Here is a 13,764-nt window from a genome sequence, read left to right on the forward strand (position 1 = left end):
ACGTTGTCCTTTTACTGAGGCGCAGTGCACTGAAGTGTTTGGAGAAATAACCCAGATCTTTTTTTTCAGTAGATTATACTGTACATCGACTTAAAAAATGTTCAACACACCATTTTGTTTTCAGCGTACACAGTGAATCTCGTAGAGTCCTTTTTACTCGAAAAAGATGAAATATGATCCCAGTCGAAACAGAGAGTAAAACCAATTTTGAGTCCATTTTCCTCAAAGCAGTGGATTCATCCATCCATCCATTTTCCGATCCGCTTTATCCTCACAAGGTTCGCGGGGGATGCCGGAGCCTATCCCAGCCGTCTTCGGGCAGTAGACGGGGGACACCCTGAACCGGTTGCCAGCCAATCGCAGGGAACACAGAGACGAACAACCATCTGCGCTCACACTCACACCGCAAGACAATTTCGAGTGTTCAGCCTGTCATGCATGTTTTTGGAATGTGGAAGGAAACCGGAGTACCCGGAGAAAACCCACGCAGGCCCGGGGAGAACATGCAAACTCCACACAGGGAGGCCTCAGCTGGAATTGAACCCGGTACCTCTGCACTGTGAGGTCGACGTGTTTACCACTGGACCACTGCGCTGCCCAGCAGTGGATTCATCATAATCCAAACGTACACATTTTACATTGTAGTTTCTCACCAAAACTTGCATGAACAAGAACATACGACCGAACCGCTACGTGTGCATGTAAAATGAACAATCGGCAAGGTTCCATAAACTTCACTCTGTTGTCCAATTGCGAGAGAAGGGGGGGGGGGGGGGTAAGAGAGAGATAGAGAAAGTCAGAGAGTGTGTGTGTGTGTGTGATAGAGGGAGAGAAAGAGAGGAGAGAGAGAGAAAGACCTCTCTCGTGCTTTCTTTATCGCTCATCTTGTCCCGCCAATGCACTGCCTGGCATCGCAGTCGGCTCCATCAGGTTCGAGTGCCGCTGCAGTGACTCACCGCAACATCATATCCGCGATACCAAAAAAAAACAAAAACGCGCGTGTATTATCTCTCTTCTCTGCGCACAAGTAGCACGCCACAGGATTTACAAGAGTTGTGCTGCATCGCGCGCGCGCGCATTTTCTCACTTTGGATTCGACAGCATCGATTTGAGCGCACCCGGATTTCAATGCGCGTCTGTGTGGACCCGCAGAAGGGAGTTAAAAGGGCTGAGGTAAGAATTCTCTGGACGAGGATGCGCAGCCTCGTTTTTGACGCGCTGCGACGTCGTTTTCTGCGCTTTTCTTGACTCGCGTCATGACGATCTATTTCCCGCACGCACGTCTGCTCGTTTTGGGAGCCTTTTTTTTTCTCTCTTTTTGAATCGGCCGACGGAACACTTGCGTCGAATGCTTCAAGCTGCGCTGGTGCACTTTGGTCGGAGACGCCGTTGCGGTGGCGCTCAAATGAACCTAAGAAACGGCGCATCGGCCGGATGATTGAATGACAGTGCGGCGGAGGAAGACTCATCACATTGATTGTTTGGACGTCTCGCAGGACGCGGCGCGATGTCCGTCGTTTTATGTTCAAACAGGGTCAACGCAACAGCGCGTCCACTTTTTTGGGGTGGTGTGTGGTGGCGGGGGTGGGGGGCAAGGGGGGGTGCATTGGAGGCTAGAGACAAAACACATTTAAGATTACCCCCCCCCCCCTCCCTGAATCAAAATGCAGGCTGGCACCCCTCTGCACGCACGCTTTTTGCCAAGCAACCACAAGATGGTGGTGTGTGAGAAGAGGGGGGATTTTATTTGATTTTAAAAAAATTTGGGGGGTGGGGGGCGTTGTATTTTCCATGCTGCACCCCAGCTAAAGGGGTTGAAGTTTTTGCAATACCGGTTTTTGCTGCCTCGCACCCCCCCAGCTTTTTCAGACATTTATTCAGTGATTCAAATTTCTTCGGGGGACATTCCACTTATTCCACTTTGCTGCATTTATGCTGTGGCGCACCACAGAATCAAACGCACACACATGCAGGCGAGCGAGGAGATGGAAAGGGGCGGCAAAGACTGCTGCGCCTCTCGAGCTGGGTGGGGGGGAGCCTTGCTCAAGGGCGCCACGACAGTTGCCAAGAAATAACCCCGCGTCTCCTGTGATGATTTGATTTTATGTACATTTGTCAGCAGCTTGACTTGAACAGATGCGCTGTGCAGTCAAGTGACATCGTCCCATGCGTGAACTGTTTCCCATCTGTAGTGGATGTTTTGGCGACTTGGGAGGTAGCGGTGGGGGGGGGCGGGGGGAGCAAATTATCTATGCAGTGATATGCACACAAAATGCGAATGTGTGGCCAGGAATTACATCCGAAAGACACACACACACGCACGCACATATGATGTGCACAAAAAACCCATTTGTTGGTTTACTCATTCCAGAGAACAACTTGGACATCTGGCTAAGCAAATTGAGCACGTCTTTACTGAGAACCGCACGATGATGTCCTTCAGGTGGTACTTTTGTTGGTCACATGACTTTTTAGAGTCGCACTATATAAAAGCCCCTTGGGAATCATGATTCTTTGCAATGTCAGGATTTTAAGAATGTCTCCGCAGCTCATTGCCAGTCCAAAATAAAATGTAATTATACTGTGCCTGTCCACTGTGTAGTTTTTATGTCTGCTTTAATGGTTTGTCGTGTCAATTACGGTGGGCACCCGCAGGTTCACCTATTCCTAACATTTTATTAGTGTTTTTAATAATAGCCGACAGTTATACAGTAGATGGATTTTGGGTTCACTATAGTTTTGCCTCGATGGTTTAGAAATCAACTGAATAGAAATATCAGTGGAGAGCTCAAAAATAACATCGGTTCCCGAAATCCACTCAGAATAACCCTCATTTTGGATCAATAATATCAAATCGAATTGAAACCTGGATTGGATTATGTGATCTAATCTGATGTCAGAAAGCGGTTTTGGTTTTGAACAACCATTGTTCAAGAATTGATCCAAATCATGATCTAAAATCCGTTCAAAGGACCTTTGAACAACTGGGCCCAAACATTTCTTTCTCAATTCAGGATTTTGACATTTTGTTTATTTGAAGAGAATTGCTACAAACATGCTTGGCAGCGTTAGAGGGCCCTGTTTTTAGTCGCAAGTGCGGACAAGCGTTCTTTAGAATGAGGGCCTCATTGTTGCAGTGAAATGACACCCCGGTGTGAAATATTCCAGCAACAAAAGGGTTTACGTATATTTTTTTTCTTGGCTCACACTTGTTGGGATGTGAAGGTATGACAAAGGTGTTGATTGACAGTTGATCAGGGCGTGGTTTCAGCACATACGGACACGCCCACGGAGTTTGAGAGCAGAGAGAAAGGCTTGACTTGGATTTCTTTTTTCTTTACTTTTGAAATTTCTTGGGTTTGTCAACTCTTCTCTGTGGTGTGCCATATTTAGAATATGTATTTATTTTCACGCAGTGAAAGATGACTTTGGTCTCCACCGTATCAATGCCACAAAATGAAAGCGCCATTTCCTAGAAAGTGCCCCTCTTAGTCACGGTTCCTTAGAATCCGCATCACTTTTCTCCTCTGGGAAGTTCCGGTGTATTTGAGAATGGGTGCTATGCTCAGGTGCTTGTGTGCTTGGAGAAAAATGGATTTCTGAGCAGTATTTTAAGGCGGGTTCTAACTCAGAACTAAAGGGCAAAAAAGGATGTCGTGAAATGTCTCCTCCTCTTTAGTAGCTTTGTGATTGTGATTGCATGTGACAGACTTTCAAGATTACAGAGCTTTTTTTTTTTAATCATCGGTCTTCCTTCTTCCTGGCTACAACATGTAATTTTAAAAAGAACAACAAATCAGTTGACCCATACACGGTGCATCTGCCCTGTCATTTGTGATTGTGTGTGTTATTTATTTATTTTCGTTCCTTTGAGCAAAGTGCGCATTGTTGTGCATGCTGAGTGATATTCTTGTCATGGCAAATCAAAGAAGCATTCTTACAAAGACTCCAGAAAGTATGAGCGGAAGGCTCATCATATTGAACATGATGTTTGTATTTAGATGTATGACCTCAAAGGGCTGTACCAAAAAAAGAATCATAGAAAGTATACGAGCAGTGATCAAATGATCAGAATACAGCAAAATAAAATACAAAAGTTGAAACAAATAAAAGGGGCACAAAAGAAAAATTGGACAATCTCAGTTTGTGGCGAAATCCAAGTTAACCAGGTGTGACTTCCGAAGCGGTTGATTTAAATCTCTTCAATCATTTCACATGGCGTAGATTCAGACAGAATTTTGAAATGGGGCCCATCGCAGCAAGATGTGATTGTACCTCGTGATGGAAACCAAAGTCAATTTCTGTGAAACATTTGCAAAGAAATATTGGCATTAATATCAACCAACGCAACGGCTCTGTTTTGTCCAGCAGCAAAGCACGCTTCCTTGGCTTCGTATCGCTTAGTCAGGAACAGCAAGTGTTGCTCACACCAGCTGGTCTGAGTTCTTCAAACAACAAAGCATTCATTCACTTGAATGCATCTTGTATTCACATATGCACGCGTTCTTATTTATTAGTTAAGACAATACCGTGCCGTGCCGTCAAAATAAACTGTTCAATACCAGCTCAACATTTGTAGATAAACACTAAACAGCTTGTCTCAAGACAGTACTGTAACTCCGCATGTTTAAAAATAAAAATTAAAAAATTCAAGTCACTGAAATGATTGCACCGACAAGAAGTGAAAACAATACCAAGCAGTCAAGCCCAACCTCGGTGTACAATGTAGCTGTACCAAACTTTCCCATGCTTGCTCGGTCCTGGCCCATTATTACAAAAGTCAAACCAAGCTAATGTATTTTTCAAAATGAACATTTGTCTTTTTTTTAACACAAATAAATAACAGATAACTCCACTCAGAGTTCATTTCAGAGCACCTGATTAAGGCGCTGAGAGAAAAGCGAAATTGCCGTATTTTCTGCACCGAAAGGCGCTTCGGATTATAAGGCGCACCTTCAATGAAAACCGTGGGTGGCTCAAATGAGCATTGCTGTATGCCATTTTTGCAAGGGATCGAATTGCTATTATCTTGACGTTAGATTCCGCCATTTTCTTATAGACCCTTTACCCCTCACAATATACTTACCGTATTTTCCGCACTATAAGGCGCTTCGGATTATAAAATGCACCGTCAATCAATGGACTGTTTTAAAACTGTTTTCATACATAGGCCACATCGCCTTATAAGGCGCATAAAATAAAAGCTACAATAATGGCAGCGTTTGCGCTCTGCATCCACTAGTTGGAGCTACGGGAAAGGGAATACAATACGATACAGCTTTATTCATATAGAGCCTTGACAACCGCTGCAGCTGGAACAAAGCTATGAGAACTGGTCATAAACATGGACATATAAATAGAAATGGCATTACAAAACAATAAATGAAACACAAAAGTTATGAATACAATTGATTCAACAAAAAGCACACAGACCTTCTGGGCTCACATCCACAAGGGGCTAAATATCCTTCGAGGTTATGCTTGTCTCCTTCTTCCTTCATTTAGTCAGTAGTTAGCTATGCTTTTGGTATTATTTTTGTTTCATAATGGCTGGGCAGAGCTCACAAAGTAGTTGGCTGTTTGTCAATTAGTGTCGGGCAGAACCCTTTTAGGTTGCAATTGGTTCCCGCTAATACTCACCACTAGATGGGATCGAACACTAACAGGCAATATAAAGAGACTGTAACACCATATATAAGGCGCATCAGATTATAGCCCGCACTGTCGGCTTTTGGAAAAATTTAATGCTTTTAGGTGTACCTTATCGTGCAGAAAATACGGTAAGTATAAAATGTCCACAAAATAACAGAGTACTTACAGCCTACTGTGTGTCTGAATTAAGCCTGAAATGACAACTCTGGAGGAACGTAACAGAAATGCTTCAAGAAAAAAAGAGTCTACAATATTATGACAATGTATACAGTATTTAAAAAAACAAAAACACCTGATATTTTCCACACAAGTGTGTCTCACCCTTTTTATCCTTAGCGTAAACAAAAATCCACATTTTAAAAACCTCTGGTTGTATTACATTTCGCCATTGCGAACATCAGAACACATTTTTATTCGAGCCACTGTTTGTTAAACACCGAGGGCAGACTCACATGCCGAAAGTGGGTCACGACCCATCCGTTCAGAATCGCTGGTGTATACTGTTCCTTGACGGAGAGAGGTTGCCTCCAATTGTGGACCGGATTGTCTAGCACGTTTTTTTTTAGATGGAAATGTGACAACCAACATGGTATGCTCAAATATAATGCCAGTGTCACAGACGATCTGTTTCAAACCCTAATTCTGAGTTTTCCGATTCAATATGGGCCGGACGTTGAACCAGCTACAAGGAGATCCTGCGGCGTTTGCTTCGTTTTGTGTGCTAGAAGAGCCAAGTGTTGTGACAGGCAATAAATAAAAATTTCACGGTTTGTGCAGGAATTCATTATGGTCTACCCAACTTGGCCACCGGGGGCAGTATAATCCAGTCATGCAGATGCAAACAAAAAAGACTTTCACAGCTGCTGTAATATTTTTTTTCCCCATAGAGGATAAAGAATATATCCATCTGAGTATTATGTTGCCTGTCTACATAACATTCTTTGACATAGCTCGTATGTCTATCATGACATGTAAATGTGAATAATTGTTAGCGGCAGTAGTTCAAAGTGTCAGTAACATTTTCCAGATAAGACCCGAGCAGCCTCAGGCTGGATCATGTTGTGATTGAAATGCAAATGGCAACGCGCCCCTTCATTGATATTCAGAAGACTTAGCTGTTATAATCAGTCAGAGTGAGAACAATGGACGCCATCCTCGTTGAAGGAGAGTGGCGGCGGTGGCGCTGCGCAAGCCTCGCATTCAGCCCCGTCACTCGCCATAAAGGACAATTAATGAATTATGTACCACATTAACACAAATACTGTACAATGTCGGTTCATGGAGAAAAAAAATCCAATTTCCAAGCCTATTATCTTGCTTGAACGATAAGCAGCAATTTCAAATGACGAAAGTGTCACCGCATTTCTCCTTTAACCTTTGATGTTGTTTTGCTACCATGCAAACTATATCCCTTCTCGATATAGTTGTTGGAATAATCATTACATTTGCAAGCACTCAAATCAGGAGCAAATGATGGAAACCCCGTGGCTGTATCCAAACTGCTTCAAGCAAATAATCTCCTGCTGTAAATATGCCGAAGGGGGGAAAACAAACCACTCATCTCTCATACTCGAACGTGTACGTACCATGACATTACCCATGATGCATCCTGGTGTCTTTTTCCTCTCTAAATGTGCGCTTGCTGTGTTGACAGCCACAATGTCTTGTCACAATGACAGTTTCAGGGTCATTTGTTTGCTTCCCTGGGTTGAAAAAAGAAAGGGGACATCAATTTTTGCCATAGCGACTCCAAATTGCTTACTTGAAGGGTCCTATTACACTCCCGGGGCCAGACGACAAACACTTTTGTTGTTTACATTGTGTAGTTTGACTTGAATATCTGTAGCCGATTGGGCCTTTTGAGATTGGTCTACCAAAAATGAGGCTGTCAAGATGAACCCTTTCATGGACAGCGGTTAATACAGTGGACAGCTTACCGTGTTACCAGGTTACAGGGTGCATGAAATGGTTCGAGTGTTGGTTTGAAAGCATGTCACCAAAAGGTGTGCAACGGAATGGACCTCAGGCCAAGTGAATTCATTCATTCATATCCAATATATTGTCCAGATTGCTGCAGGAGACAGAGTTGCGCCTCTTGTAAGCTTCGGGACAATCTCCAGACATCATATTTGATCAAACTGAGTTCAAGCATGTTGAACCCTTTAGCTCCTGATGATGCTGTTGCTTTGTTCTTGCCTGCACACAGCTTTAAATCCCACCGGGAGGCTTTCAGAAGCGGAGCGTTTTGTCTGCCCATTAATGGTCTGCAGGGTTTTCGTTCAGGGGGAAAAAAAAAAAATACCCCAGATACTTTCACCCACCCGCACACGATTAGTATGCCCTGTACAGATTGGCCAGGCGTCTGTCAAAAATAGAGCAGCTGCATATTTTTAGGAGGGCTTCTGGCATGCTTCGGAAAAGGCATCGTGCCACTTCTTGTGGATTCAAAGTAATTGTTTCGATTAGGCAAGGACAGTTGTGGTGACTGATGTTGATGTGATGTCGGACACGGAATGACTCACCCAGCTGAACGGCTCTGTTTATCCCCAGCTTCCATCTCAGGCAGTCATCAGATTCGGATCACGTTTGAAAAGCTACTGGCTTGTCCTGAAATGAAGTTGGATGTTAAGTAGGATGTCCTGCCTACCTATTGCAATGTCCTTGAAGATCACCTGTGAAGTATTTCTTTAAAAAAAAAGGGAAAAAAACAGTGGTCTTTGCTGTGTCCGAGTTTAACCCTTTCAGAGACAGCAGTTACAACAGTGGACAGCTTCACATGTTATCAGGTTACGAGGTGCATGAAAGGTTTGAGAATTTTCACTTCATTTTTTTCATAAAGGAAAACAAGGTTAATTTATCTCTGGTAAGATGTCAAAGTGTCAGATGTATTTTGTGTCCGTTTTGGCACATGTTCCAGTGTTTCGCGTGACTGTGATTGAATCACAACTATTGTCTAGTGCAGCGGTCCCCAACCTTTTTTGGCCCACGGACCGACCGGTTTCATGTCGGATAATATGTTCAGGGACCGGCCTTTAAGGTGTGGCGGATAAATACAACAAAGAAATATTATATGACCTGCATGAAAACTGTGGTATTTTCTAATCATAATAATAATAAACATGAATCGTGACACCAAGAACATCCGATCTGGCTGCAACACTCTCTGGTTGCTGTGGTTATGTTTAAACATGCATTCAAAATAAGATAAACCGCAAATACAAAGTGCATGAAAAATACGACTCACCATCGCTGCATATTATGCAGAGTGGGCTTGGTGGGTGGGAGTCTCCCGTTGAGATAAATCCGTATTTTAAGTAGGACTCCTGATACTGTCTATTAAATGTAGCCTTTTTTTTCCCGTAAGTCGTTGGCTGCTCTTCTGCCTCCTGGCCGGCCTTTTCCCCTTCCCAAAGAAACTTTCTAAAGACGTTTGTTTTTTTTTTTTACTCATTTTGCTGGCTCTTTGGTTTCATTTTTGCGGTAACCTCTCACATGACTGAGAAGCGCGTCAAGAGTGACATACTGTAGACGGATGTAACAGAGAATCCCGTCATTTTTCAAAATGAAACATCTTTCAGATTCCGAAATGAATACAACGGAAGTAATGCAAGTTATTTTTTCTTTCTGTTCGGCCCGGTACCAAATGACCCACGGACCTATACCGGCCCGCCGCCCGGGGGTTGGGGACCACTGGTCTAAAGTATGAAAGATACTGTATGTCGTACATGTTGGTTTGTTAATGAGCATTTAACATGGTTCCAACTAAACCCAATAGCACTCATGTCTACCCTCCTATTTCAGACTCCCCATCGAGCTGGAACTGAAGGCAACCACGTCCGAGCTCTTTTTCTCTCCTGGATGTTCGGACCTGAGCGAGTCAGGATGGCAAATGCTGAGCAAGCCGCGTTGTTTTGCCAGGACGCTGTCTCTGTCCCCCAGCTTTTAGCCTGAGGAAGAGACAGGAAACAAAGAGGCGTTGAGGAACCCCTTGGGTGGACTTTCACAACGCCAGATTTGGCTCAACACAGCGGGAGCATGTCTGCTTGCAGAGGCCTTTCATGGACGTGTTCCATCATGGCTTTCCTGCTGCTCTGGATGGGATTCATGTCCATCTGTGCACTCGCAATCAAGGGTCAACAGCACCCCGTGGTCACCACCAACTACGGCAAGTTGCGGGGAGTGAAAGTCACACTCCCCAATGAGATCCTGGGACCAGTGGAACAGTATTTGGGGATCCCGTATGCATTGGCCCCAACAGGGGAACGGCGCTTTCAGGCACCGGAGCCCCCCATGTCCTGGCCGGGCATCAGGAATGCCACTCAGTTTGCTGCCATTTGTCCGCAGTTTTTGGAAGATCGCTTCCTACACAATGATATGCTCCCTGTGTGGTTCACGGCCAACTTGGATACACTCGTAACCTATGTGCAAGAGCAGAGCGAAGACTGCCTTTACCTAAACGTCTATGTGCCCACTGAGGATGGTAAGTGCCAGATTTGGAGTTTTTTTTAGGGGGGGGGGGGTGGATGCTCCATTAATGCTTGCATGTATTGTGTTCACGAGTCGGGCGATTGCTCACGAAGCTGATGTTTGCCTTGGACATTTTCGAAGGATTATTAAAAGCAAATGTCCTTGGATCAGTTCTTTACAAAACGCCAGGCAAAAAACACTTCTGAAAGAGAACATGAACTAAAGAGGGCAAAAAACAATGAGGACGCAGTTAAAAGTTAAATGACCATAATTTTTATTCTTTGCATTATGCACAACTGTCATTTAATCATGCAATGATCTAATTGTAACATGTATTTGTAACATATTTTGATACATTTTTATGCTTTAGGAAACATTTTTGTCTGAATTTTGGAGGCGGGGTAAGGGGGTGGGGGGCTTGCAACCATTAATTCAACAACTCCTCCACAAGCAACTGCACCCTAACTGCGTTGTCATCCACTTTGTCTGTTCAACATTTTTTTCGCGGATGACACCGGATTGTTAGTTCTCACGTTGGAATAATTCCTTTGTTAATTTACCTAGCCGCATGTTACGTAACCACGTGTGGGTGGAAGTCGGGAGCAGGCAGTTCTGGGAAGACAGTTTGCAAGAGGGAAGCCTGTCTAGTTGTAACGTTAAACAGCTCCAGAAATCCAAATGTATAGATCAATAATTTTGTCAGACAGTTTGCTACTGTTGCCTCAACATTGTGGCAGGGAGATGGTCAAATCAATGGTTGAAGATCAGCGAGGATTGACAGGCCATACATACAGTAAGTGCTCCCTTCGCTTCCCATCATCTTTTACTTACCCCACTCCGCACGGCGATTTGGCCTTTTGTAATAGCCTGTCAGTCAAGGATCAGGGGAGGGATTCACCGAACGCAACGTCTCACATGGATTGACAGATTCAGTGACATATATTCTTGATACGAGTGGAGAGTTGAAAACAAATGTCCACTGAAGAGAAATAGCTGCTGTCACGGCCTGTCGCGCTAAAAGGCAAAAAAAAAAAGCAAGCGCTCGAGTAAAAGTAAAACAGGCGGAAGTGATGTTTTCGGCTGGATTTACAATGCAGTTCCAAAGTGCCTAATGCTGATGAACAGCCTACATCTGTCTAATTACATATCCAACAAAGCACATGTGCAATAAACAATAATACGAGTATTAACGTTCAAGTGCCCATTGATTTGAACGAGGATAACCTTGACGTTACTCAAAATTTCAAAAAAAAGAAAAGTTAAGGTATGTTATTAAAACTTTGAAAACACCTTTTTTGTACCGTCGTTCTATGTAAAGGTAACATAGGTGTGGCTTATGTGTGTACAAAACGTTTTTTCCTTTAAAAATGTAGTTAGGTGCGGCTTATAATCAGGTGCGCTCTATGGTCCGGAAATTACGGTATTCATTCAAATAGCACCTATTTTACTTTAAAAAAAACACACATGCACAAAGTGCTTCGCAGAACAAGTCACCTGAGGGGGAAAAACCCCTCTTATCCAACGTCAGTCTGTGATCCCTCATTCCCTGTGCCACCCTACACCCCCGTTGTCACCACGGGCAAAAGCAGGTACAAACTGAATTCGTGATGAAAAGACATAACAAGGCCGACGAGGCATGGCTAAAAACTCCCCATTTGGACCATATTTAATCGCGGGACTTTTGCTGTGTCTTAGATATAAAGTAGCCTTTTTTTTTTTCTTCATGTGCTCATTGGAGTTGTTTGAGCTGCCACACGCCTCGCTGAAAAGAGAATATGAATATTCAGGAGGACTGGAGTGAGCATGTTTTCAGATTCTGTTTTGAGTTGTTTGAGCAGGTGTGAGTGTGTAGACATCACCTGGGGAGAGTATTCGCTCACGGTTCATTGTTCGCACCCCCGTTAGATTGCATTTTTAAGGGATTTTTTTGGTGTGTTTTTACAATGGACTTAGTTACTGCAGTCCCCTACCGTGTGGGAAAGGAGAGCCACAGTCAGGAGGCACTTTTCAGCTGTTTATTGAACTCACAACACACTCAGCCAGGATCTGTCATTTATCACACCGAGACACTCACAAATAGACTCGCTGGCATTACACGACACCCCATCTCGGTAGGCCCCACCTCTTTGAGGCACATGGGTGTGCACAAGTGCTTCAATGTGTAAAGAATTTTCTATACAGTCTCAGCTTGCGATTTGATAGGAAAAGAATGTCACGTTGAGATTTTGCTTTCTAAATGATCGTATTTTCCGCATTATAAGGCACACCTAAAAGCATTCAATGCTCTCAAAAGCTGACAGTGTGCCTTATAATCCGATGCGCCTTCTATATGAATCAATATTTACATTTCCTGGACGTAGTATATTAAATGTTCCATAAAGTGCTTTGTTGCAGCTGCAGCAGTTGTGAAGGCTCGATATAAAGAAGCTGTATTGTATTGCATTCCATTTAGTGTAGCTCCTTCTAGTGGATGCATAACGCAACCGCAGCCACGGCTCTATATAAATAAAGCTGTATTGTGTAGCTTCTATTCTATGCGCCTTATAACATGGTGCGCCCTATATATGAAAACCGTTTTAAAATGGGCCGTTCATTGAAGATGCGCCTTATACTCCGAAGAGCCTTATGGTGCGGAAAATACGGTAGCCTTTTTAGCATCATTGAACACAAATTATTATCCTTGACTTCTGATTTCCAAACTAGTCATCCATCAATTTGTTGGGTACAGGTATATTTAATAATTCAATGAGACGATTAAACATTCATTTCCTGTCACCGTCATACCTGGCCTTTCAGGGGCGCCTTAACTTCAAAGTGGCCCACCACCAAAATGAGTTTGACAGCCCTGCTCTCAATTGTTTGTTTATACGCGGCACGTGATTGGTCAGCGAAGAGTTCGGGCTGACCGTGACCCTCGCAAAGAGAAGCCGTACAGAAAACGGATGGCTGGATGCAGTGCTAAGGAGTCTTCACACAATTTTGCTCAGGCTTGCCGCTTGACAAACAGCCTCAGGTTCCAGCCCGACTTGGGATTTAGTGAAAGAAATCTCCTGAAAAGACATTTTCTTCCAGGTGTTGAGGCAAACTGTTTCTTCTATCAAAATAACCAACCTTCTTACCCTTTACGGGGTGAAGATAAAACGCCACGGGATCTCCAGCCGAGCAAATGGCCACTTTGTGTGAGATAAAGCGTTGCTGTTATGCTCATGACTTTTCTCTTGAGATAACTGCCACTTGAAGCAACAGGTTTTTTTGGGGGGGGGGGGGGTTGTGTGTGTGTGTGTGTGTGTGTATAATGTCAGTGGGTCTAGGTTACGTTTTTGCATTTAAAGGTTCATTCCCAAACTCATGGCAATTACACCATATGCCAAACGATATGTTACATTTCTACCAGGGCTTGCATTTCTTCCAAGTATTGATAATCATTGCTATATACAGTATGGCCATCATGTTCTAAAAGTCATCCTCTCTGCTAGAATAACTTTGGGATGTAGTGGACCACAAGAATCATACTGACATGAAAATAAGGTCAAAGCGAGTACTAACCGAGTGTACCTTTGAATATGTCTGGTGACTGACTCTGTTGTGATGATAGTTATTGCCGGGCCATAAAATGACCGCAGTACTAAATCACAGGTGTCGAAC

General features: G+C 43.7%; 1 protein-coding gene across 1 annotated transcript in view; it reads left to right on the plus strand.

Moving 5' to 3' along the window:
* The first annotated feature begins 850 nt into the window (after positions 1–850).
* The window catches only part of nlgn4xa (neuroligin 4 X-linked a), a 58,627-nt gene continuing 45,713 nt past the window's right edge, over positions 851–13,764 (plus strand). The window contains exons 1-2 of the mRNA XM_086111126.1: positions 851–1,173; positions 9,454–10,132. Of these exons, the coding sequence (XP_085967252.1) occupies positions 9,688–10,132 (445 nt within the window). The 5' untranslated portion in view covers positions 851–1,173; positions 9,454–9,687. The remainder of the gene's footprint in view (positions 1,174–9,453; positions 10,133–13,764) is intronic.

Source organism: Hippocampus guttulatus, chromosome 1, assembly GCF_054856545.1.
Source record: "Hippocampus guttulatus isolate MCC_2025c chromosome 1, RoL_Hgut_1.0, whole genome shotgun sequence".
Taxonomy (NCBI): domain Eukaryota; kingdom Metazoa; phylum Chordata; class Actinopteri; order Syngnathiformes; family Syngnathidae; genus Hippocampus; species Hippocampus guttulatus.